Source organism: Phyllostomus hastatus, unplaced genomic scaffold (assembly GCF_019186645.2).
Source record: "Phyllostomus hastatus isolate PE091 unplaced genomic scaffold, TTU_PhHast_1.1 phas_contig_58, whole genome shotgun sequence".
Taxonomy (NCBI): Eukaryota; Metazoa; Chordata; class Mammalia; order Chiroptera; family Phyllostomidae; genus Phyllostomus; species Phyllostomus hastatus.
In genome coordinates this window covers 25,162,094-25,188,996 of record NW_025333916.1, presented here as the reverse complement: position 1 = coordinate 25,188,996, position 26,903 = coordinate 25,162,094, and the positions used below count along the sequence as shown (strand labels likewise).

At 42.3% G+C, this 26,903-nt stretch overlaps 1 protein-coding gene across 1 annotated transcript in view; it reads left to right on the top strand.

Annotated features, from left to right (window-relative positions):
• Positions 1-806: 806 nt before the first annotated feature.
• Positions 807-26,903, top strand: part of PIK3R1 (phosphoinositide-3-kinase regulatory subunit 1) — an 83,028-nt gene continuing 56,931 nt past the window's right edge. The window contains exons 1-2 of the mRNA XM_045847720.1: positions 807-1,036; positions 10,422-11,135. Of these exons, the coding sequence (XP_045703676.1) occupies positions 10,802-11,135 (334 nt within the window). The 5' untranslated portion in view covers positions 807-1,036; positions 10,422-10,801. The remainder of the gene's footprint in view (positions 1,037-10,421; positions 11,136-26,903) is intronic.

The following is a 26,903-nucleotide window of genomic DNA, read 5'->3' as shown; positions in this document are numbered from 1 at the left end:
GCTGACCCTATGAACAACTAAAGGGCTCCAGTCTGCCTGAGCGACCTACATTTGCTCCGTCATCTCAGGACTGGAAGGGATCAGCCAGCGTGCGCCCTCATAAAACTCTCTTCTCGCGGACCCGCCTGGCTCCCGGTGGCGGCGGTGCCAGGCTCTTGGATTTCACAGCAGGCTGCGGGCACTCGTCCCTCCGGTTCACCCTTTCACCCCTCCTTCACCCCCAGGAGCCGCGCGGGGTGGCGTGGTTTTTCCGCTCACTCCAGACAGAGGCTGTGCTGGCGAGGCTAGGAATTGCAGGGCCTCCGGGCTTTGGCGAGCTCTGGAATCTGTGTCCTCCCAGCCACTGTGCTGGGGGGCTGGAAGCTCGAAAGAGGCTGGGGTTTGTTTCAAGACACTCAGATTGGAGACGCAACCTCTAAGTCTGAACTTGTTCTCGACCTCCTCCAACCCCACTGTCTCTGGTCTGGGAGACACCCAGCAGGCGACTCGGCTCCACCATAGGCGAACAGCAGCCTGGCCATCCCAGAGGACTCAAACCCAGAGCGCTCCACAGTGGAGGTAACACACGTTCCAGCGGCCAGGGCATCCCAGTGGAGGGGGCGGTAGGCGAGCAGGGCCACTGGCTAGCTGGGCAACAGGAAAGGTCCGCAGGGGTGGAGCTCCGCCTCCTGGCTGCCGGGTTGGGAGCCGGGCTCTGAGAGTGGCAGCAGTGGTGGGCGCAGCGCCAGCAGAGGGGGGCGGAGACTCGGGCGCTGGTTGGCGCGGGCTCGGGGGCGGGGCGCACGGGGCCGGACTGAAGGCGGGGACCGAGCTGGGCGCCGGAGCTGCGAGCTGACGGAGAGGAGTCGCGAGCAGCTGTAGCGGAGTTGGAGGAAGCGGTGGCTGCAGCGGCTGGCGAGCGGGTCGGAGACCGAGAACTCGGATCGCGAACGTCGGTGGGTCGGAGCCGGGTCAGAGGCGTGTCAGAGCTGTGTGTGCAGGAGGCCGCCACTGCAGCCCCGGCCAGCGAGAGGAAGGAAGCCGGCCAGTAGGGGAGGTAGGCGGTGGCACCGGGTCCGGGTGTGTGTGCTCGGGAGGGGGAGGCTGTGCGTGCGCGCGCGCGGCTGTCGCCTCTCTTCCTGTCACCGGCAGCGGCTTTTTCAGTGGAGCTGAGCGGGAGGAAAGCAGTGGGTCACCCGTCTTCCTCACCGCCCCCGGCATCTCCCGCCTGCCCTGGGCCCGGCTCGTGGCCAACGTTCTGGCTTCTGTTTGCCGGTCCTTTCGAGCTGGGTCTGCACGCTGCCGGGTGCATCCGTCCTTGGAGTTGCAGGAAACCTCCGGCTTTCCCCCACCGTTCAGTCTCCGCACATTTCTGAGGTTCCTCACTGTCGCCTTTATGCAGTTTTCCGGGGTCCTTCACCGGAGGAGAGCTTCCTGACCGCTGCCTTTGCGCTAGCGCGAGGGAGGGAGCATTGCCTTCCTCCGCGCCCTCAGCTGCAACCAGGGTCGCTACTCCGGCCCTTACCCCGGCGGGCGGGGCGGTGGTGGTCCCCAGAGCTCACAACCAGCCACCCCCACCTCTCCGAAGTTTGCCTCCCTCCTCTTCCGGGGTAGAGGAAGTGCGCCTCGGGGCGGCTGATCGCTGGGGCCCCAACTCAGTGTCTAGTGCCGGCCGGGCCTGGGCAGGTTGTTGGAGACACGTTTAGTGTGGTCTTGGAACAGCCGGAAATCCAGCTTTTTGTAGCGCGGAGTGAGACTGGAGGGACTTGCTCAGCAATATGGAGCCGGTTAGGGAGCGCAAGAGAGCATGCAAGCCCGAGCTAAAATATCGTGGGGAACAGTTTGGAAACCACAGCTCTAACATTCACTTCCCATGGGCAGAAACTGCCCGGCAGATCACCAGACAAAGAGAACTGAAAAGCTCAGGCCAACCACTCCAGTCCAGAAATGTACTTTGGTAACCAGAAATGGAGCATGAAATTTAAGGGTGTAAATAGAATGGCTGTTACACGTTGAATGCAGAATGTGTGTGAACTGGATTGGGGGACATTCTTATGCTTCTCTGGGCGCTCTTAATATCGAAAAGGTCCCACTTTCAACGTGAATCCTGGTGGAGCTGCAGCGCTCTTGGCACCTGAGTGTGAGTTCACTCTTTTGGGAGGTGGGGTTTAGGACTTTAGAAGCCATAGGATTTTTTTTCTTTCCTTTTCCTCTTTGTCAGTACGAAGTACGAATGGATAAAGCAGTTCCGGGTTTTGAATGCAGCATGAGATTGTCATTTCAGTGTGTCATTTCAAGTTTGAGTTGTTAGGCGGGACATTCACAAAGCTTATTGACTCGGGCTTAAGGTGCAGTTGTATTTGAATATTTCATTACCTTGTGTTGCATTTTGGCAACTTTTAAGACAGGGAGATATTAGCTAGGAAAGGTTGGAGTAGGTTAACAGGTTCATTTCTGAGGCAGGCAATCAGTAATGCATCTTCAAGGTGTAGTATCATTGGGACTTTGGTGACTTTTGCACAGAAACCTACAAACATCTTTTGTTGTTGAAAAGAAAATTAAAAGCACCCCCTGCCCCCAGCTATAATTTTTTGACAGATTTCACTGTTCTTGAAATAATCAGTTTAAAAGCAGAAGATGATGGGTGTTTTAGGAACAAAAGTTGCTTAAACTTTGGGAAGCAAATATTTCGATCACTACAAACAAAATACCCTAAGAGTGATTTTGAGGGGAGTTCCTTTTGAAGTTTGGGAAGGTGTGTTTGGTTCAAAATCAAAGTTCAAACTGGGAAGGCCAGTGGAGGAGGCCGCCTGCCCTGCAGAAGTTGGGTCATGCCAGTGCTGGCTGCCTCTGCTTTTATATGCCAGTTGCTGGTAGGTAGTAAAGAGTCGTACCTTTTCTGTTGAAGTGTATAGGTGTTTATGGTTGGAAGAAAGTTTTAGGTATCTGATACTGGTTTTCAAAGTGTTACATGCATTTGCTTTTTTAAACTTTCATCTTGATTTGGGGCCTGTTCTTGCCAGTTGCATAACAGAACTCTGCAATGTACATACACACTGTTATCTGCTGTTTTATCTACTTTTGTAAAATGATGATATCACTGTGTCTTTTCACATCTGTGATGATGACAGCCAGTGTGAAAAAAGCATTTCACTTCCCATTGATTTATTGTCTACCATTAGCTATTTCTTGAAATTGAAATTTATTAAGATCAGGAAATCCCCACAGCATAAGGTTGGTTTTGGGAAACAGAAGTGTATACAGTAAATTATAGGTAATACATATTTTGGTTATTGACAGTGGTTGAGGGAGTATGCATTTAACTGCTGGGGTCATCCATTGGACAGCTGATTTTAGAAGAGTTTTGTGTCTCAAATGCAAACCTACTGCACTTACCCAAATTTTGTGTTAAAAGTGTTGGCCAAACCTCCAATTAAGCTTTTCCATGAATGCCGTGTAAGTTTTAGGTTAGTATGTTGGTTGAAATTTTTTTCCTTTGGTAGTTTAGGGGAATATTCTAAAAAGCCATATTCTGTAAGATTGTTCATTGAAATAGGAACAATTCTAGGTTAGCTTTTATTGTGCTTGCATCTTATAATTTGCAAAATGTATTTTATTGAATAAAGAGATGGTGCACGAACAGATTGAAAAAACATTTTGTGGCCAGGTAGACTGTAGAAAGTTGAGATAATGTTTGCATTTGGGGTTTTGCTTTTAATTCTCACATCTGAGGCATACACAATGCAGACAAAATGGGAAGTACTGTTTTCAGTATACTGTACATTTTAGAGAGGCTCCTCACAGATCTCCCTTTTCTGGAGGGCACAGGGATTGGCCAGTGAAGGCAAGGGAATGGAGCATCTCAGGGAAGCCCTAAGAAGGTGAAAAAGTTACTTATTAAGAGAAGGAAGGGGTTATCAATTAGTTTTTACCTTAGAAGGCATAATATAAATTATATAACATTTTTAAACCAAAAACTTAGCCTGTAATTAGTTTTTAAAATATTTATATTATTTACTGCCTTTTAAACCCCTATCTCCTTCACCTATACCCCCTAATGTGATTACTTGCCACAATTCTACCAATGCTCTTATTGGAATAAGTTGCCAAAAAGTGTGGCAATTAAAAGCCTTTTCATGTACATTATACCAGATGAGCTGAAAAATAGACTGTAATCACGCATAAACTTGTCTCTTTGGCTTATGTTAGTTTTTTTTTTTTAATGGTAAAATGAATGTAGTATAGATTTTGCTTTTAAAAAATCCTACTATAAAAACGTCTTTGGAGATTTTTAAAATCTTCCCAGCATTGTTTTTCTTAAGGTAAATCAAAGACATACCTACAGGCACCTGTAGTCAAAATAGTTTTCAGGTTAACGAACCCCTTCTCCTCCCCCTATTATTTAAGTCAGAGAAATCTGGCCAAAATGTAAGGAGACTCCACCAGTGGGTGGAGTACTTTATAAAGCCAGGTGCCTGGGCCATTGTGCCTTGCCCTTTGCCCCCTCACTGGACCCCCAGTGGTCTAGACTCAGGGCTCAGCCCCCAGAGGTGGGGCTGTAACATGAGGACTCTGCTGCCTTCAGTCCCTGGAAGATTGCATTTGTGCCCTCATCTTTTTCAGACAGCTAGCGAGTGCAATCAAACCCTGTTGGAGTGCTGTGTTGTCCCCTAACTCCACCCACTACCTTACACACACGCCCACACACCCTTGCTGCCTCCTAAGTCTCCTCTGCTCTGACCTTTGAAGAGACACCCTCTGCCTCAGACGTGCAGACGACTAGATGGGCAAAGTCCACATGCAGCCTTTATCTACCTGTGTGTATCTGTTTACTCTGAGGAGTTAAGGGGAGTTTAAAACAGCAGAGAGTTTTATTGTGGCTAGCTTCAGGACTCCTGTAGAACAGTTTGCAGCATTTAGGAGCAACCCAAAAGAAAATTCCTGGCAAACAGTTCCTTTTTTTAAATAGGAATCGTATAAATGGCAGTTCCATTCAATACTATTACTAACAGTAGTAGCAATAGTAATAATACCATAGCTGCCAGTTACTAGTTATGTAACTTCGGGTAAATTAACTTCCCTGCTTGTTTTCTCATCTGTGATATGGGGACAATAATTGTACCTATGGTGTCTGTAAGGATTAAATGAGTTGGGTAGGCACAAAACTTGTAAGTACTAAGCCTGGCTCATGGTAAGCACTGTGTCAGTTTTAATTATTAAGCTCTAACTATCAAGCATGAAGCTCAGTGCTTTATATATGCAATTTAATTTAATCTTCATAATAACCCTATGAGCTATAGGCTTGCTTTTTTTGTATCTACCTCAAAGATACTAAAATTGTGCCACACAGAGGTTTAAGTAACTTGCCCAAATTTGCAAATCGAGGCACTGATGGGGACAGCTGCTGAGTCTAAAGCTTAGTGCTTTGTTTGTTAACAAGAGGAGGGAATTAGATTGTATACTTCAGCCCTCTGGTTCTGTGGCGCCTCCTCAGGGCCTCTTTTCGGTGATAGTGCAAAGAGCCAGAATGGTCAGCATGGTGGCCATTCCTGGGTAGTACAATATTCTCAGGCCCTCTCAGGCCTGGGAAGCTGCTGCCTGAGTGCTTGCATCATCAGCCTTTCTTCCTGCCTCCAGGTGATGATCTCTGAGCTTAAGAGCTGCCTCCAGCTGAGCCTGGGTCTCTCCCTCTGCCCCTGCTGCAGGCTGTGGCGCCAGGCCTTCACTTTGCTTTCTGGATAGTCTTTCCGCCTTAACCTTCCTCCTTGTTTCACCTGGGTTTGTCCTGGGCCCCCACCCTAATCCCCACCCCCAAAAAGGCCTGCAGGCAGGAGTCTTGACCTGGATACCCTGCTTCCCCACAGAGCAAACTCAGCCCTGAGCATGGCAGGTAGCAGCATGTTCTGGTTGGTTTGAAAATTGATGGAGATAATTGATGACTGTGACTTCAGGATTAATCTGATCTCATCTTTTAAATTTTGTTTTAATTAAGGTAAAATTCATATGCCATAAAATTTATCCAGAATACTTCATTTTAAGTTGAAATTCATTGTTTACTTGGAAATTTTGACTTCGGTTCAGTTTGATTTTTATGATTTTTGGGACATATCTGAAAAGTGGAAAGATTTTTAAATGATGATTTTTGTTTTTTAAAGACTGTGTGAATTTAGGCCCTGGCTGGTGTGGCTCAGTGGATTGAGTGCTGGCCTGTGAACCCAAGGGTCACTGGTTTGATTCCCAGTCACGGCGCATGTCTGTGTTGTGGGCCAGGTCCCAGTAGGGGGTGCCTGAGAGGTAACCACACATTGATGTTTCCCTTTCCCCTGCCTTTCCTCCATCCCTAAAAATAAATACATAAAATCTTAAAAAAAAAAAAAAAAAAGACTGTGACCTTAAGTGGGGAGCTTGCCCTGCACTCAGAAGTAGCACGCTGAGGAGGGAGAGATGGGATGCAGGGAGATGAGGCCAGGGCCCAGGAACCCTCCACAGCCTTTGCATCTGGATTGCAGACCCATTTTGTGCTGAGACCCGGTGCCAAATTGCTCATTTTATCGCAGGATAGAATCATATGATCAGGATATAGTCTTGATTTATTTAAAGTGATTTAAAAATATCCTTTATTCCTGCCTCTCACCAAGTTTGCTACATCCTTGTCCTTTGTAAAAGGGGAATGAGTAAGTTAACAAAATCGAAGGACTTGTCAAGGAATGTTGTTTAGTTCTTTGCCAAAATCCCTGTAGGTTATAGGGTTAAATTGAAATTTTACTTTCAAGCAGTTGTACATTAAAAAGTCATGGTTGCTTCTTGTCAGGCATCAGAAACAATATTGATTTTGAGAAACAGAATGAGAATTGCTCAGTATCTTAGCAGAGCGAGGAAATATACTTCCAACTAACAGTATTGTGTGTAGTCTTTAAAAGAATTGAAAGACTGGAGCAAAATCATTCCCTTAAAGGAAAGTTTGAACTGTTTATGTGATGTAATATAAGAGTAAGTTAATTTGTTATTCGTAAGATTCTTTTATACCTTTTGTTATAGCAATATACATATGCATTAGCTTGGAGACTAGATATCATAACATCACCTTGTTTATTTGAAAACATTAACTTGTGGATGGTGGATATTGTCCACATATAAAAAACCTTTACTTTGTGAATAATTATGCTAGCGCCGGGCGGAGATAGTTCAATGGACAGTTGTGTGTAGCCAAGGAGACTGGAGGTGAAATCTTGTGGATCTGGGCAACACAGACGCTGCAGATCTGACTGCTTAGGGCTCCACTGATCTCTGGAGGATGACACAGTTGTTGCCAGCGCCTCAGGCTGCTGAGCCTTCTGCATTCCTGTGGAGAACCAGAGGGCGAGAGAATAGGGAACTTGTCAGGCCTCCAGATGTGATCGCCCTTGTGACTGTGGATTGATACTTCACATATCCCCCTAAGGGGAAACTGAGTTTTTAGAAATTGTGCAGTGCGGAGCCTGGGATGGCCACAGGGGGCACAGATGCCGACAGGGATACAGGTGGCAGAAGCTTAAGCTCACAGAGCAGAAATGGGCAGGATTCCAGAAGTGGGCAGCCTTCCAGAAGTGATGTGCCCATATTCTTTTATTCACTAGTTTATGGACTTCTTTGGCAACCACGCATTTTAATGAAGTCTCTTTGGAAGGAAATTTGCATGGTCCTAAATGCTGGGTCTTGGACTTGACTGAACTGCTGCTGAGTTATAATGGCTTCTTTTTATGCAGGTGTGTTTGCGAAAGAGCCACACACACAAGCAGTAAGGCTGCTGTCACAGAGAGTAAAAAACAGAGGTCAGAGTGTGTGGGCAAGGAATCTGCATTGTTGACCCCATGGACGTATCTGGGCTGTCCTTGGGCATTGAAGCGAGTTTGGGCAGTAGATTCCAGTGGTGGTAAAAGTGGTGGCTCTGGGGCCAGACTGCCCAGATCTGAATCCTGGTTCCCTCTGTCAATTGCTCAGTGTTATCATGGCCAAGACACTAAATTCTTTGCACCTCAGTTCCTCCCATGTAAAGTAAGAGTTATGGATAGTACCTGCCTTGTGATTATCTTGCTGTTGAATGTGTTAATTGTATTGTATTGAATGTGTTAATACACATATGGCTCCCAACAAATATTAGATGATGACTGAACAGCTCCCCAGTATCAGATGGTGACCACGACGACAACAACGATCGTTTAAACGGGCCTGGTGGTCAGGAGCAAGTGTGCAGTGTGTAGTAGGACAGCGGTGCCTGCCTCTTCTTAGCCAAGGACACTGTGTACCTCGCCCTAGGACACTATCCAGTCGTCGCCCAAGTGACTAGTCAACTCTCCCTCTTCTTTTACAACATTGCTCTCCAGCCACTTACTTGGCACTGAATCCTGGCCGATCTTGAATTGTTTTGATTGATCTCCCTAGCCTTGATGGTGAAGTCCCAGAAGATAGGAATGGTGTGTTCAGCCTTCAGTCCTAGAGTCACAGGAGATCTGGGGTTCTTTTTATCAGACGAGGGCCCAGGGCTCTGAACAGGATTTATCTTACACAGCCTGTTAGGCTTCTTTTTGCAAGTGGTGAGGGAGGGGGAATTTGTAGAGACATTCGGGGGGTCTCTGGCATATATGGCAGAGATTGCTACTCTGGCCTCATTAAAGCCAGAAGGTTCCTCAGGGTTATTTTTGTCTTCGAACAAATTTAGCCTCAGGCCAACTTAAGCACAGTTTTCAGGTTTGTAATATCTTCAGCAGACACAGAGCCTTTCTTACTACAGTGTCCCCTGGTGAGGAACATGGGTAGCTACATAGGTATGTGGTGAGCAGAGGCTTGGTGGTTGCTGAAATTCTGTTAAGAATCTCACCAAACTGGCCCACTGGGTTGTTGAAATAGAGGAAGCCATAGGCAGCAGTTGGAAGAAAGATCTACCAGCCTACTGGTTGAGGATTTTTTTTTTCTTCCTCCAAAAAGACATACACTGCCTGGAAAAGCTAACAAAAATTTCAAGGCAGATTTGGAGGAATTGCATTATTCTTGGGCATGTTGCCTGGTTTCCAGGCATTTACAGATATGTAAATTTTTATATTCTTTAGAGCTCTGTGTCTCATTTGTACAGAGTACATTTGTACTAAAAATGAGATTTGCTAAGTCTACATTTTTGTGTGAATTTATGCAGTGAATATTTAATTTGATTCTGGATCTAGCAAAAAGAGAGGCTGTCTTCAAACATAATATAGTTTATTTTCTTCATCCACTCTGCTGGTTGCCTTAATTTTTTTCTCTAACAACTGAAATACAAAGTAGAATACTAACCCAAATGAATATTCTTGCTACACAAAGATTTCCAGTGTTTGTTTTGCTTCTTTTAATATGTAACTCTCCTACGAGTGTTATTATATTACAGCTAAGAGGCTTTAGCCATATAAAGTTGAATACTTTACACTTCTGAATGCCAACATAACAATTACTCTGTGATTAGATTTTGCTTCTTAAGATGCCTACACTGAAGAGTGCCTATAATATTAAACTTCCAAAGTGTTCCACGCTGTAAAACTTATGCAAGCTCTCTTTGATACAGCACACAGAAATTGTGTGGCTATTGATTTTATTGCTTTATTATTCAGCCAGCTTAACTGAAACCTTTAGGTTGCTTTGACTCTTTATAATAAAGAAAATGCTGAAAAATAAATGGAGTGCAAAGTGTCTACGTGTGCACACTTTTGTATTGGCAGCCCAACGTGAACTTACTAACTCACTAACTTAGAGAATCTTTGACTCTAATTCCTCTGTCTCCACTGTGTTAAAAAAAGAAAAAGAAAAAAAAACTTTCATTTCCCATTTCTCCCTCCACTAAACTATCTTCATAGAGTAATCTGCAGCCACCGGCTCTACTTCCTCTTCAGTTCCTTAACTCCTTGAGTTCTCGTTACTCTCCTCAACACTAACAGACTGAAGCCTGCTTTCTCAGACGTCAGCGAGGCTCCCTCTTTGCGTCTCGACGTTTAGGTTCCCTGTTCTCGCTCTTTCCCAAATGTGATACTTGCTTAGTCACATCTGTGTCTAAGGTCATGCCACACATTCCATTCTGTCTTCAGGTTCCTGCTGTTAGAAGTTGTCTCTCCCTCCTCTGAACTCCGCAACGTTTCGTCTCTGCTGTTTTCTGGTATTAACCTAATGTTCTTGTGTGCCGTTTCCTCATGTACCAACCAGTCTTATCTCTGGTGTGGCAGGGCCACACGCCAGCACTATTTCCACCCCTGCCTAGTGCGCTAGGAAGGCAGGGACCATCTCATTAATCTTTGTTGTCAATATGCTGTCAAACAGTAGCACGCTGGCCCGTGTACAACTGCCAGACTGATTAAGTACTGGTTGAATGGAAGTAGAAATTCAAATTCACACAGATGGCAAAGTGCGATACTCATTCATAAGTCTTGTTTTCCCTTTGCTAGGTGAAGCTCGCGCATCGAGTGCAACAGTGAAATCAGACGACAGATGGACAGTGTGACGAGCGTGTCAGAAAGGATTGGGCCTCGCCTGGAGAGTCAGCCTGCAGCCCCGGGGCTGGCAAGTTGCTGAAAAGGAAGCCGGTGCAAGAACTGTGGACTGCAGAGGGAGCGGAGCCCTGTCTTCAGTCGCACCATTGATGGAGGACAGATGGACAGCCAATGGCCAGTCACCTCTCTTAAACCTTTGGAGAGTTGTCCTTTGTCCTCTGCTGGACACATACTAGGAATCTTAACACACTCTCTGAGTTCACGTTCCACAGAAGCGTAAACGAGCCTGCAGCGTGGAACAGCCTCACCTGTCGCATGGTCACAGGTTTGCAAGCATGAGTGCCGAGGCGTACCAGTACAGAGCACTGTATGACTATAAAAAGGAACGAGAAGAAGATATTGACTTGCACTTGGGTGATATATTGACGGTGAATAAGGGGTCCTTACTAGCTCTCGGATTCAGTGACGGACAGGAAGCCAGGCCAGAAGATATTGGCTGGTTAAATGGCTACAATGAAACCACAGGGGAGAGAGGGGACTTTCCAGGAACTTATGTAGAATATATTGGAAGGAAAAAAATCTCACCTCCCACCCCAAAGCCCCGGCCACCTCGACCCCTTCCTGTTGCACCAGGTTCTTCGAAAACTGAAGCAGAAAGTGAGCAGCAAGGTCAGTATTGATGAGGGATTGCTTAATGGGTTGCACTGAAATACTCTGGGCAGAAGTTTCGACAACTTTACCTGAACTTCTATATGGTGCCTAACTAGAAATTGTGTTTGTGAGGTGAGGGTTTAGTTCTAGGCAGATGGTATCTGAGAACCTGTTTAGTGAGTGTCTTTAAACACTGCTCTTGTAGTTGTTATTGAATTAAATACTTACTGCTTTTTTATTCTTATAAATGGTAGTATGTTTCAATAATCATTTTTAGGAAAATAGAGGGTAAGTCTAATATAAGTATATTTAACATTAATGTGATCTGTATGGAAAAATGTAGAGAGTAATAAAATGACCACAGAACTCAGGGGAGAAGAAACCGTTGTTTTTATAACCTTGTGTCGGTCCTCGGTTTCCTCTCCAGGAACGCAGTGCCTGCAGCTGAAACCCAGTCCCCCAGTTAGTGTACAAGTGGAGGGATTTCTCTCCCTTCGTGGGCAGTGTCAGCTGGAGCATCAGTGCCGAGAGCGTGTGCCTGGCCTTCATGAGAAAAAAGATAACCGAATACTTTTCTTAAATGGAAACCACCTTGATTTGAAAACCACTCCTTATTGTTGGAAATGGTCCACATTTGAGATTTGTGCACAGCTGTTCATTTAAGGGTTTCTTTTGTCTGTTCAGTTTCACACAGAGACAAGCCTTGTACTCAGCTTTGCTGTTGTCAGCTTTGTCAGTTCATTTCCCCAAGGGTAAATTTCAAGCATTTTTTTGCCCTTGTGTAATCGTTTTGCCCTCTGAGACTGAGATAGGTATGGAAAGGTATGTTTAAAACAGGTGGACTCAGTGGCAGTGGTTATGTGTTGACTAGAACTGACTGGGGCATCACAATGTATTTCTGGAAGAGATTCTGACAGTATTATGTCTTTAATGTTGGCTTATTCTAGCAAAAATTAATGAGGCAGTGAGAATAAGAAGCAGAAAATAAGGGGAAATAGCTGCCTTTTAGTGTAGAGTAATACTGGGATTGGGAATATTTTGTAAAAGTCAAAGAATTTACTAAGGATGCCTGAAGGAAAGTGCATTTCCCTCTGCCACCCGACTGAAAAGAGATACTGGTTTCATGAATGTCCCTGGCAATAATGTCCACATGTGTTTTACTGTACCATTCAAAAGCAAAATTTAATTTTTTTCAGGTGAGTTAAAATCTTGGTGCATACACACATTTCGTCAACTGCTGTGTTTTGCATAATTTCACTTAACAAATCAAAGGTATATACATAGTTTTTTCCCCACCAAAATACATATTTTTAATTTGTCCTTTTGTTTTGTAAGTTAGAAACACATCTTCATAAATAAGTAGGTTAATTCAAAAGGAAAAATGATTTAATTTATCCCAGAATACAAGAGATTACAGAACATAAAATATATCTGAATTGGATTAGAGAAGATTGTTTAAAAGGTGGAAAGAGATATTGTCAATATTAGCGACAAAAAGATTTTGTAAAAATAACTCTTTTTTTAAGATTTTATTTATTTTTTAGAGAGGGAAGGGAGGGAGTAAGAGAGAGAGAAACATCAGTGTGCGGTTGCTGGGGGCCATGGCCTGCAACCCAGGTATGTGCCCTGACTGGGAATCGAACCTGTGACGCTTTGGTTTGAAGCCCACGCTCAATCCACTGAGCTACGCCAGCCAGGGCTAAAAATAACTTTTACACAAAATTGCATTTGATAACTGCTTTTGGATATATTATACAGGAACACAAGTCTTTGTTTTTTAACAAGAATCTGATTAGGTCTTAAACTCCTTTATAGTGCTTTCTTTCTCATTCAATGTGACATTTGAAATTTTTTTTTAAAGATTTTATTTATTTATTTTTAGAGAGGGAAGGGAGCGGGGGAGAGAGAGAGAAACATCAATGTGCGGTTGCTGGGGACCTGGCCTGCAACCCAGGCATGTACCCTGGCTGGGAATCGAACCTGCGACACTTTGGTTCACAGCCCGCGCTCAATCCACTGAGCTACGCCAGCCAGGACAATTGAAATTTTTAACAACTTAAAAAATTTTTTAATCACAGAAATGTAGAATAACATGAAAACTTAGAGCAGAATTTAAGAAAGAGACCTGTGATAGTGTGCATTAAAGGCTTAGAAAGAACACGCCTGGATATAAAGGAGAAAGTAAGAATAACTGAGAGGTTGAAAAGACAGTGTTGGAGGTGTCAGTGGGGGAACACAGAACTAAACATTGGATTTTCCAGAAACGTTAACCTTGTATTCTCATTTATGTTTTTTAAAGCAGCGTTTATTTTTTATTTATCTTTTTAAAAAGATTTTATGTATTTATTTTTAAAAGAGAAGGGGCAGGGAGAAAGAGAGGGAGAGAAATATCTATGTGTGGTTGCCTCTCACACGCCCCCTACTGGGGACCTGGCCTGCAACCTAGGCATGTGCCCTGACTGGAAATCAAACCAGCGACCTTTTGGTTCACAGACTGGCCCTCAGTCCACTTAGCCACACCAGCCAAGGCATAACCTCGTATTCTCATTTAAATACAATTCCTAGGAAATGAGAATTTGGTAGCTCCTACTAGTTATATGTCAAATTGATGTGGAAAGTAGTTGTAAGGAGAAATTTAGAAGTTAAAACCTATAGGTCTCTGATTTCTTTTGCCTAAGCTTGTATTTATTTGAAAAGCCTTTGTAGTGACAACATGTATGAGGGCAAGAAGGGGTAGTTCTATTCTCCTATTTTAACTGAATTCTTTGGCCTTTTTCTCCTTTTACTCCCCCACGTGACTTAGCCTGTTTTTCGTGTTTGCCTGCCTTTGTCTTATTAGGAGCTGACCTCTGAGGTCTGCAGACTACCTGCAGGTCTCTCGTTGAGATAGTGTCCTGTGGATTGTTGGCATCCCCCCACCAATGGGTCTGGGGGAAGCGGTGCTGGGACCTGCCTGCCTACTAATCATGTGCACCTTGTTCCCTCTGCCTGCTACCTTCTGTGTTTTTAAAAGGAAGTCATCGTGAGACTCTGGCCAAAAGTAAATTCTGTGTGAAGGATTCCTCCTTATATAACAAAACCCACTTTTCCACTTTCCTTGTACGTTCCTGGAAATAACGCCTGGATGCGTAACTTTGGGGGAGCCTGGGAGAGAGTCAGAAAAGCCCTTTTGGGAATCTGATACATAGCTCCTCTCAGGAAAATATACTCATATGTTCCACCAATACATTTTGTGTTCATTTTTCTTACAAAGCCCTAACCTATAGTTTGGATTCAGTTTGTTCATTGGGTAATCTGGTATTTATTGGAATTTAAGTAATTTAATAAACACGGACTGCATCCCTGTTTTGTGCTATGAAGCAGGGATGCACAATGAAATTAAGACCCTAGAGAGGCAGCTTGCCCTCTGAGGCCCTCACCTGCCCCCTCCCACCTCAGGGCTGTGCTTCATCCCCTCTCCTTGGACACTTCCTCAGACATCCCTTTGCCCAACCCACTCTTCCCACCGTGCCCAAATTTTTCTCATGGAGGCTGGCTCTGCTGTCCTTATTTCATGTGGCAACCTGCCCTGCTTTCGAAAAGTGTTTATTATGTAAACATTCATTTACTCACCATGTCAATCCTGTGTTGCCTGTTCTGTGTAGACTGCAAGCTCCCTGAGGGCAGGGATGTCCATTGTCACTCCGCTATCCCAAGTTTCTAGAACAGTGCAGTAGGTTCTCCGCAAGCGGATTAATGCTTGTTATTGAAGCTCAGCATTTAGCTATTTCAGGCCTGTGTTCCTGGAAATGAGCCACATGCACTGTCTGTCATGAGCAGGCATGCACACAAGCCCGTGATAGCCCACTCCTGTTTTTGAAGCATTGGTGTATTTGTTATTTGCATCATTCACATCTGAGGTATCTTTGCAGCCTTGACCTGGACCACTGCCCGCTATGTATGTCTCCAGAACTGTATTTCTACCCCATGATTAGAAGAGGTAGTTCTGTTGGTGGGAAAGTGTGTTAAGACAATGGTGCATTCTGTCCACTACTTAAGCAGAGGGAGTATAATGTGTGTTAAGGAAGGTCAGAGAGTTTCCTCTGGTGCAGGTTTTTTGCCCTTTTCCTCTCCTTTTATCAACTTCCCTATGCATAGAGCTAAAATTTTCATATGAGGATCACGTTTCATTTTTCCACAACTAGTAAAACTCCATTTTACTTTCTTTGGAGAGAACCTCTTCTGTGTTTTGTGCAGATGAAGGGTGTTGGTAGGTGTGTTTCCTTCCCCTTACGAGAAACATCCTATTGAAAGACAGCACCCTAGCTTCTGCATTAGGCTGCTGAGACTCTGGCATTTATTCATATGCACATAACCCCATTCATCCCTCCTTCCGTATTTCCTCTTGGGCACAAGGAAGTGAGTTAAATGAAGGAGGTAGAGGTGTAGGCATAGGGGAATGAAAGCGTGTTTCTTCCTTTCATTAGTAATCTGTCCTGTGGGGCTGTTTCTCAGAACAGCATTTTGAGATCCTTTCACCAAAGTGATGCTAATGCAGAGTATTTAGACCAGTGAGATTCTGTGACCATGATAGTTTGTCTGGAATGTTGAAATCTGCTAACTTCAGAGATCACTTAAGAATCTGAGTTCATAACCATTTCCATCCGCCACCCACACGCTCCTCCCAGTGTGCACTTGTGACTCTTGACGAGAGGGTCCCAGGTCCCGGCTGGTTTCACACATAAAGTGTAAAGCGTGCATTTGGTGTAGTTAGTTTAAATTTGGATAAAAATTCTTTCTAAACAGAAAAAGAAAAAAGCATGGAATTTGCGTTTGCTTTTCCTGGTTTCCCTAGCTGTGTTAATTTTACGTCTTTCACACCCAGCATTTGAGTGTCCCTCCATGGTTGTTGCTGCCCATCTAGAAAGCAAGGCTGTGATAAGTCACATAAATTGGCAACACTGGACAGAGGTCACAGAAGATAGCGACCTGCTCCCAAATCACACATCTTTGCTGGGCCCTATGGTCATAATGTGTCACTGTTCTTCACAGAAGCAGCGTCTGTGAAAGTAATGTGCTTTGCTTCACAAACCCCTGCCTTTATGAATTCTGTTTCGTTCAGAATATGCCTTGTCATAACTCCTCTCACCTTTTCCCCTACTTAAATGAGACTGTGCTCTGAAGTTGGAGGATTGTGTTGTTATAGCCCCTGGAATGATGGGGTCACGTTGCCAACTCATGCTGCTATCCGCCCCCCCCCCCAAACACACACACACAGGCAACTGCTCTGCTTTGTGAGAAAGCAGAGATGTTTTCAGGGTATTTGAAAATAGGGGCCTGGGAGCTCTGCCCCTAACTTCTGTCCAACCAGAAAAATTAATCAGAACACAAGATTTTTTACCCAGGTATAAAAATGTAAGTGTTTGCCCTCTGTATTTTAGCACACCATGAAGTACATTTCCAGAAGATGTAACAGTATGATTGATTAACAACTAAGTACATCTGGAGAAAACAAATGTAATAATTAGTTTTGATAAAGTCAGGTGAGCCTCACCTCTCCTCTTATGCCCACAGAATGCAGTCCTCATGTATTGTTACATGTGATGACAGTTCTCATGAGAACCAGCTTTTTTTTACTAAATTCTTAATTTTTAAGACATTTTCCTGTTAATTTTAAATTTAGTTATTTTGTTTTCCCAGGAATGTGACAGAGACAGGAAAGTTACCCTAAGGAACAATTCACACATCCAGGGTTATTTGAAAAGGAAATTTACAAGAAGAGAAAAGACCCTTCTCACTTTTGCTGCTTTTTAGCAGGAGGTTCCTGCCCTGAACTGGCTGGGCCACTTAGGATTTACAGGCAGACCCCGAGTGGGTAGGGAGCTCCCCTGGCACTCCCACAGGGCAGAGGACGACATCCCTCCCTCCTTCCTCCAGGGAGGGACTTGAATTTCTCTTCCCTGGACTTGTGGTGACAGTTAAGTTCGGGGTCACAGACAAGACATTGTTTGATGAAAACCTTTCTGCCAGGCCACCGTGACCCGGATCATTTGGAATCACAGAGCTGGTGGTACGAACGTTGTATTTTATTCCTTAAGACAGACATATCTTCGGATGCTTTTGTTAAGGCTTCTATGCTCTCTTTCCAGAATAGGTCCGATATCCCTATCTGTGCAGCCTAAATAAAGCCCTCACACCTCTGGTTCAAACAGGAGCCGTGTCAGTGGAGTGAGCCTATTTTGTTACCTGCAACCAAGCTAGTGTTGACACTCTAATAAAATTGTCATAAAAGGAGAACTCTATATGCGAGAAGTGTTTCCTTTTTAGCTTAGTTTCAGTAGAGTCTTTGATAACTTTGATGTCAGTCTTTTCTGGTTTCTAGGTGAACGCATCTTTGTCTAAAACAGGAGAAAATCTGATTAATAAGCACTTTTCCAGTAAGTCTGAGTTTAAGAAAATAAACATTCAAAATTCTGAAATTCAACAACAACTGGTGCCTTACATCTGCTAAGTAGCATCCAAAAAGGGGAGAATTTTGTAACTCTGGCAAGTAAGAATACCAAGTATATGGTGCCATTTACATATCCACGTTTTTCTTAGTAAAAGGAAACAGATGTCAGCAGTACAGCTGGCCATCCCGTATGTGTGTGTCTCTGTCGCTAACAGATTTCCATGAGGAAAAACAGAAAACTGGTTTGAAGGTTGAAACAGGGGAAAATGACTTGGTGCGATAGCTAAAAATGAGAAGAAGCGTAATTGCCTGATGGATTATATCTTAATGTTTTGAGGTCGTGATTGGGTTTATAGTATTCCATATCAAAACAGTCCTTAGGCTTTCAATGAAATTAATTTGAATAGATGAGGTCAAGGGGAACTAGGCATTGGCTTTATTTGAATTACTTGGGTACGATTTCCCTAAAATGTCAAGTTTAACAAAATATTGTCGGAATACTTTACAAATGTGTTATTCCTACTTACTGATTTATGTAAAGGGTGATGGTATTTTGTTCCTACTATGATAATTTCATACAGTGTACCTTGTTAAAATGTTCTGATAGAATATAACTTCACAGTTAAAACAAACAAACAGCAGCTCTTTTTGTTTAATTATGTATGCAGAACTTTCTCCCTGGTGTTTTTACCACCTACAGTATGGCTGTTGTTTTCAGGAACACCTTCTCTGGGCTGTTTCTCGCTTGGCAGCGTGTGTACTCATCTACTTGCCAGTCCTCAGCTGGTAGCGCGTATCATGCAGTGCCTATAGATTCTTCCGTCTTGTCACAGTCTGATGCGTATTGAAGTTCCAACTGTGAATTTATTATACTGTATGGTAGGAGACTCTGTGTATTTTGGTGATCAAATCTGGATTTCGAGAGTGTAAAGATGAAATACAGAATGAAATATAAACCTCTATGATATATAAACCTCTAGTTAGTGAAATACCAACCTCTGTGATACATTATTTGAGTCAGAAATTTCACTCTGCTTTTCTTCCTGTAAGTTGCTTTACCATTCTATTCCCAACGTCCTCTTATTGTAAAAGAAGTAGACACTGCCTCTTCTGAGTTGTGGCTCTGCCCTATTATACCTGATTGGTAAACGTTTCTCCATCCCTACTCATAAGAATTGTTGGAGAACAAAACCCAGATAATTTCAGTTCTCACCAGTAGTGGATCCCCAGTAATGCAACCCTGAAGCCAGAAGAAAGGGCTCTTATATAGAGAAACAGGCTGGGGTGGTTGGGCAGATGCACTCAGCAACCTCATTGCAAGGTCTGATTAGAGATTGTTTCGTGGAATTATTGCTAATAATGGAAGTGCCCAACTGGTACCAAGATTTTGCAGATTTACATACTGTATGATTTTAAGATATATTTCACCAGCATGAGAATTTATGTTCTACCTTCTGCTGAGAACTCAGCAGTTTCTCAGTTTCAAACCATTTAAACCATCTTTTAGTGTCACACGTTGCAGTCCGTGAGAGAATTAAAAGATATTCATGGAATGTCTTCTTTGTACTGCGCCTGTGTGGTATAACTAAATTTGTTGGTGTGATATGCTTTCAGAGTTCCTAAAGATTTTCCTAGTGGGGCTTTTTGTTTGTTTTGGTTGAATTTTCCGAGGCAGGTAGAGGGTGGCGGTTATAACATTTGTCTACTCAGGTTATAAAGTTTTGTTTATTTATACCTCTTCAACTCTATGTGACAGAAGAACTAAAAGTATCTAAGTATTAATTTATTAGCATAGGCATTAGGCAAGGCTGCACTGTAAAGCCTGTAGGACTGGGGAGGGGCCATCAGCATCTTCCAGGCTCTACCCCAAGGAGGCAAGTTGCCGTAGGCCCTCAGACCCCAGGCCGTGTGCACCACTGTGGTGGCCAGAAAAGTCACCATTGTCCCAGCTGGCGACTGGGTTTGAAAAGTGCCATTTTCAGAATTACTTAAGGTTGTTAGTAAGATAATCTATTGTGAATCTGCATTAAACACTTTAACCTATTTCTTAGAATTATTTTTAATGTTTAAGAATGTTTCTTCTTTAATGAATAAACAGTTTACTTGAAATATCTGTCTGTGTGTCCTAACTATAGAAACACAGTTGAATATTTGTGTCCTTATTTATAATTTCAACATATTTCACATTCTGAGTCTTACCATGCTTTTTTCCAGGTAGCAAAAAGGAAATTATCCATTTTGAAGGATATTCAAAGAGAGTAGAGTAAAATGACTTTATTGCTAACTAATACTGAATATCTGCTGAGTATCAAAGAATGAGATTTAATGAGTTTGGTTAGAACATAGCGAAGTATATATTATAGTCATTGCTCCACACTTCCCCCTGCACCTATTTAAATGTTGAAAATGTCCTTTCCAAAATGGACCTTTAAAATTTGCAGACTTACTGTTTGCCAAGCATTCTGTTAGGTATTTTAGATATTTTTCATTTGCTCCTCAACCACCTTGCAAAGGTGGTGTTATTCATAATAATTGTCCAGATTAAGAAAGGAACACCCAAATGATTATGTAAATGTTTAAAAAGAAGGGGTTTCATTCACAGGGTTCAAGAACCCTCCTGCAGGCAGAAGTGTGGGTCTTGTTAAGCAGTCCTTTGTGAAGTTATCAGTAACTAAGGAAACCACATATTTTCTGCTTTGGGGGTGGTCTTTAATTATGTCTGTTGTTTCTGGGTTTCACTGGCTGTTACATTCCTGCAACCACATAACATATAACCTTTGCTTTACATGTGACTCACAACATTATCTTGTGTTTGCTAAATATGTTAAAGGGTTGAGTGACAAAAAGACTGATCAGCCATGAAACTAAGAGTTTGGGTGTGTGTTTGCGCAGCTTCTCTTGGGAAGAACTGTGCCATGATAGATACTCCAAAGTTCTATACCACTGATAAATGATCTTCCTTCTATTTTTTTGAAGTTCGATACCTACTTCAGTTGTTTCCCTGAGTTTCAAATTTTCTTATTTCTGACTCATAATTATATCATTTTGATTAAAATGCAACACGGGATAGTTATTACCAGCTTAAAAGCCAAGAAGCTAAAGGTGTCCAGCATAAAATGTATGTGTTTTGGCATGTGGATAGCGGCTGCTGGAAGTCCATGAGCATAAGAAATCTCAGGTTGTCTCAGATGAACGTGAAGTCTTATACTTCTGTCAAAGTTAGCAGTAAATGCCATTTTAAAAGATGAGGTAAATTCCTTTGAATGTCAAACTGTATTTCTCAGAAAAGTCAGTCACTGCCAAGTTTATAACATAAACATTGTGTTTCTGTTACCTGAATTTCAAGGACAGAGTGGATGAGGGCAGGTAAAAGGCACAGGTGAATTTTATTTCTAGATGTTTAAAGGCACAGCATGACATTGCATAGAGTCTTTCAAAGGCAACACTTCTTGGATGCTTTTGTTTTTGCTGATGTTTTTTTTTGGCGGGGGGTGGTTCCAGCTAAAAAAGAAACTTATGTAAACATGTTCCGATTTTAAAAGGTTCCTGCCTGGTAGTCCTGACACAGCCTCTTGAGACTTCTCACTGGAGTCCCTAAGAAGATAGAGAAAAGCACAGAGAGCCGAACCAGTTATAAAAACTAGGAACTAGTGAGAGAAATGTCTACCAGGACCTCAACAGAGCTGGGTTTAAAGACACAAGGAGAGTAAAATTTGACCACCTAAAAACAGGTAGGCAGAGCCATCTGCCCCTCAACTCTCTTGCCCATAATTCAGCAAACCCAAGCAGCTGTCCCAGAAAGCTCTTCCCTCCCTTTGTCTTCTCCCCCAACAGCACCTTTTTATAAGTACAAGTTTGTAGCTCAGAAAGCCAGGCAGCACTGGGAGGGTGGGACAGGGTCTGTTACTCTTGCATCCTGAGAATTTTACTCCAAAAAAGTAAATTGCTGTAAGTGGGCTAGAGTTAGAAAGACCTGTGTTTACTGAAGGTTTGGGTATTGTTTGTCTGAGTTCTTCATCACTCACAGCCTCAGAAAGCCAGGCGCTGGAGGCAGAAGGTTTTCTTTCAGGCTAGCAGAACTACATTGAAATGAAAACCATGCTGGGAATTGGCCGGAAACTATTCATCTCCACCTGCTGACCAACTTGAGGTCTAAAGCAAGCACCCATGTGGATCAAGAGTGCTTCAGAGTTGGAAGAGAAATAGTAATGGGAAAATAAAAAACAAAAACTCTAAAACAAAGAGTAGTTCAGAGCAAACACCAGGTCTGGGTAGATCTCTCTCAGTTCAGTGATCAATAAACAGGAAAAATAAATTCAAGCACGCTGTAAATTGTTATTCTATAAAGGAAATGGGAGATTATATTGAAGATTTGAAGGCAGAACAGATCTCCAACAATGATCCCTTACTAAAAAAGATGTGGCCCTAATGAAAGAGGGGCAGAAAGCAGATGGATGATTATGAGTTGAAGTGACAATAATAGCGTGGGATTGAATAGAAATGAACCGTTAAGAAGAATGATTGTAAAGAAATTGAAAGTGCACCAGCACATTAAAATCCATATGAGAGGCAGTCAAGGGTAGAATTAACACAGCTGAAAATAAAATTAGTGTTGTAAAGGAGAAACGTAGGTAAAAACAAGGGAGAAAATGGTAGATATATAGAAAGAAGTTCTAACATGGGACTTAAAAGTGTTGATAAACAGGAAATTGTATCAAGTGAAAAAGAGCAGCAAAATAAGTTTGTGTGCGTGTGTACAGATTTGAAAGCGATCTCCCCATTGCATAAAATCAATGAAAGGCCAGCTCTAGAGATGTTTTGGCAATTTTTTTTTAAATTACAAGAACACCATTAAAGCATCCATTCAGAATATCTGATTAACTACCAAGGAACAAAATTCAGGCTCTCTTCTCCTTGGTGGTAGTAAATGCAAACGATAATAGACTGCTGCTTTCTGCAGAGTTCTGAGGAGAAAAGATGGTGACTCAGGAACTTACTGTGCTACTTCCTTATGTTTCATGTGGAAAGTCCATTGAGAGACATTCCCAGAGAGCATTCCATGGAGAGCAAGATCCCAGAAAGGCATATTAAACTTCTTGTGCCATAAGGGAAGGTTTAAAAGTTGCCTTTTCATTCTTCAACTTTCTAATTAGAAAAGCATAGATTAAAAAAATAATTTATTTTGAATAACTTCCAGCAATTATCAAAAGAATAAGCTATAAGGAATGTATTTTTTTCAACTACTTAGAAATATAACATATATTGCAAAAAAGAAGCAACAGAGGAAGTGTAAAAATACTAGTGATATGGGGAGAATGCTTACTATGTGTGAACACTTTAAAGAAATATATATATGAACATATGTGTGTACATATGTATACATCCATAAATATGGAACTGGATATTTCCTATGGAACTGGATCTACCTATAGTTGTGTGTTCAGCAAATGTTAGTTCTGTGTCAGATACTGTGATAATATTTTACTACATTAACTTGTTACTTTTCAGAAGAATTCTGTGACATTGTCCTCATTATTACACCTGTTGTAAAGCTAAAGAAATTCCGGCTTAATTGAATGATGGCCCAGGGTCACTCAGCTGGTGGGGGCCTCGGGCTTTGTCTCCACCATCTGACTGTTGACCCGTGTCCTTCAGCAACAGTGTCATACTGTGAAGGGGCCCCTGGTGGTCGTGTTTGTGCTGTGTGACACGGCTTTATTCCTGGGGAGCTGGTTGACCAGGAGGGCACCCCTGAGCAGGTGATCCCCCTGGCTTGCCAGTTCCTGTAATATGGCCTGATATTTGAAAATGAATTAAACTGCTGGATTTTTCCACTCTCAGGAAATAGACCCAAGAAAAACTAAAGAGAATAATGCAGATGCACAAATTACTCTCCCTTCCATCAAAAGAGCCTTATCAGAACAACAGTCTTGGAAGAGAGTAGTTTAAAGACATGTTGGAACCTACAGAGCTTAAAGAATTCAAATACTAACCTTCAAGTTGGTCCTCACTTGTCTAGTGTGTGTCTTCTCTCTCTCTCTCTCTCTCTCTCTCTCTCTCTCTCTCTCTCTCTGTATATACACACACATATACATACAACATATGTAGAGAGAAACATTTACATAAAGCATATATAAGTATATAATAGTATTTACGTATAATGTTTTATATATAAACATATATCTTTCCAGCCAGTAAGTCAGGCTGTATAGGAAAGTCATTGTTGTGTTAATTACCCAAACTAACCTTTATAATTGATTTTGCTATTTCACTAAAATCAGCTTTAAAGAATTGAAAGCTAGTTCTAACTTGCTACTTTACTAGCCATCATTGTTTGTAGTTACATGTACAGTTATATTGTAACTGTCATTTGTGGTCTGATCTTTCCTTGAAGGGAAACTTGAGAAACCTGGCGAGCTTGAACACTTAGAGGAAGTTTAAACATACTGGAGCATAATATTCACAGTTGTTTAGCCTGAACCTCTGGTTTCTTGTCAGACCACATCTCTCCAGCTCTTCTGTGACTGGAATCATCTAACTTGGGCCCACGTAAAGGAAAGGTTTCACAAGATGCACAAAATGTCGACTTTTGTTTTCTTTGCCAGGTTCTGGAGTCCATGCAGCAGACTCCAAGACCTCTGCCTCTCATCACTTAACCGTCTTTATTTCCATAATTGCTTTTGGTGAATTCCAACCCAGTTGTTACATCCTCTTAATATATTGAGTAATTTATATTCCGTAACTGTAAGAGTGAAAATAGTTTTGCCTTGTTTTGTTGGTGGGGAGAGGGTTAGTTTTAGTGTAGCTGTGCGATTAGTTGCCTTTCATACACTCTTCTTCTGTTTCACAGTGATATTTTCCCAAAATATAAAACCACTGTCCTCTCACCTCTCAGGCTACTCCCACTCAATCCACTTGCTAGAACACATTTAAAATACAGCTGAGGCTTCCACTTAAGAGTCTCTTGATTCACTGCATCCCTAAGGGACCAGCTTATGCCAATGTTAAATGCTCCATTTAGTTCACATTTTGAAATGTTTTAAATTTTATAGCCTAGCAAATGTAGTTGGTACTCTTCAGATTATGTTGTCTCACATTAATGTATACTTTCCAAAAGAAGGTAATTGAGAGGTAGAAGTAGTTATAGTTATTACAGCTTCTTAAAATGAAGGGAAAAAGTTTTCTGTGTAGGAGCTGAAAAGAAGAAACCATTACTGATTGGCTTTAGCCATTTCCCAGAAATCCATCTCATGGAGTTTAGGAATGTAGGTTTTGATTAATTTTATGACCTCACTCTGGACTTCTCGGTTATGGACATGTAGCTGAGTGATGACATGAATTTTTGATTTGCTAAAAAGGTTGTATTTGTGATTTTTTTATATTACTGCGTTTAGTTCATTGTCTCTGGATGCTACCTTTTTCTTTTCTTCAATACGTGTAGGATGAAGTGATTTACCTGTGACATGAAAGTTTTGAAATTTCTTCAACAGGATCCTTTATTAATATGCTGGCTGGCATGCATAGAGCCTTCGCTTTGTGCCCGGCGCGGTGCTGCTTGCTCTGCCTGCGTTATCTCACTCGTCCTATTTACAGGTAGAGGCTTGGAGAGGAAAAGAAAACTGCCCAGAGGCAAACAGTGGCAGATGGCATACAGCTGGGACTTGCGTGCAGACGTCACGCTGCACCACCCTCAAAATGAAATGGAGCTAGGGAGATAGGAACCTAGTAGGATTCACTTTTCCAGAGGTCATGCCATGTCATGTTAAAGCAATCACAGATTCTGAAAGCAAATACCAAATAAATATTAGGAAGTAGCGGCCTATAAATTGTAGACATTTAAATATAGTTTCACATATCTGTCATCTTTGCCAAAACTGCAGTTACATTCAAACTTATCTAAAACTTAAAGGTACAGATATTTAAAATGCTTGGTCAAGATTTTGTTTCTGTCAAAGATTATGAACTTGAACCATACATCAAACCAAAGACTTATCTGAGACAGTTTGTGTAGACTTTGCATGAAATCATCAACTTCTTTAAACCTTTTATTGCAATACTGAGGGAAGAATATCAAATATCTTAAAGCAAGAGCTCATTCCATTCAGGCAAAAGTATTGTGGTATTAGAACATTATCAGTGTTTGAACCTAGACTAGATTCCTTTATAGCAGTTGAGAAGAATGTTTTCATTGACTCAATAAAAGTTTAATCTTCACTGAGAGCAGCTGAGATTAGAACATGGATCAGAGTCTGAACTTTTCCATGTGACCTCAGGTTGAGACTTGCTCGGGGAACATAGCAATCAAACTTTGGTTCATGTTATAGTCATGATGTACAGAGTCAGAAGAAAAGTCCTAGGTGCTAGATGGTTGCCTTAAATCATCAAGATAGATTTAATGATTTTAGTGAGCCAAGGCCCTTTTTCGGGAGCCTGGAAAGGTCTTGTCATGGGTAGACTGACCCTCATATGCTTTTCTAGTATGAAGTACTATTTGGTCTGGCTTAACCCTAAGACAGATAATTCTTCCCTTCTTAGGAGTTAGCGTCTCCTCTGTAGCTGGGATTGGGGAAGATCTTTCCTGTGAAATATGAGTTATGCTGGGTTGACCAGATGACCTAAGGATAGCCCAAGGCTGAGCTGTAACCAGTGATTTCTCAATTTGGGAAGCCTCCTTCTTGAGCCTCCTTTCGAACTTGAACCTCAGTTTCTGGGTAAGTTGGAGTGTATGTATAGATAGGGAAAGTCCCTGGTTTGGGTTTAGTCAAGTTTGCCAGAGAAGACGGGATCTAAGTGGGAATAAAATTTGCTGACCCTGTCTCAGAGGTTACATTTTCATTTATGTTTTACATGACTCATTTTAAATTACAGTGCTCTACAGATATAGAAAAGAAGCCTTCCTCTTCCCACCCTCCCCCAGACACCACATAATGGAAAAAGCAAGAATTTTCTGCCTAAGCAAGGCTTTTTCTTTTTTTTTTCTTAAACAAAAAGCCAGTCTCTGGTGGGACTTTTTTCCTGCCAGAATTCCCACTAGTCGACTGTTGCAATTTTTACAAAAGGCCACGATGAAAGAGGAAGGCCCATTCTGAGGCCTTTGCTTCTGTGCTACGTGAAACATAACATGTCTGTCTTAAGTATTGGAAGAATTCTTTCTGAACCTCTCTGGTAGGCATGTAAAACCTACTATGCTCTGTAACTGTTAAAGTAATAATTTTGATTAAGAAAAGATTTGTTTTGCTGCTATGACTAGACTCATCAAACATGGAAAGGTTTTGATGATCTGTATCTTGTTTGTTTGTCTGTTTGTTTTCAGTCTGTCCTCTGTTATGAACTCTGACTAGACAAGAGGCTCTTCC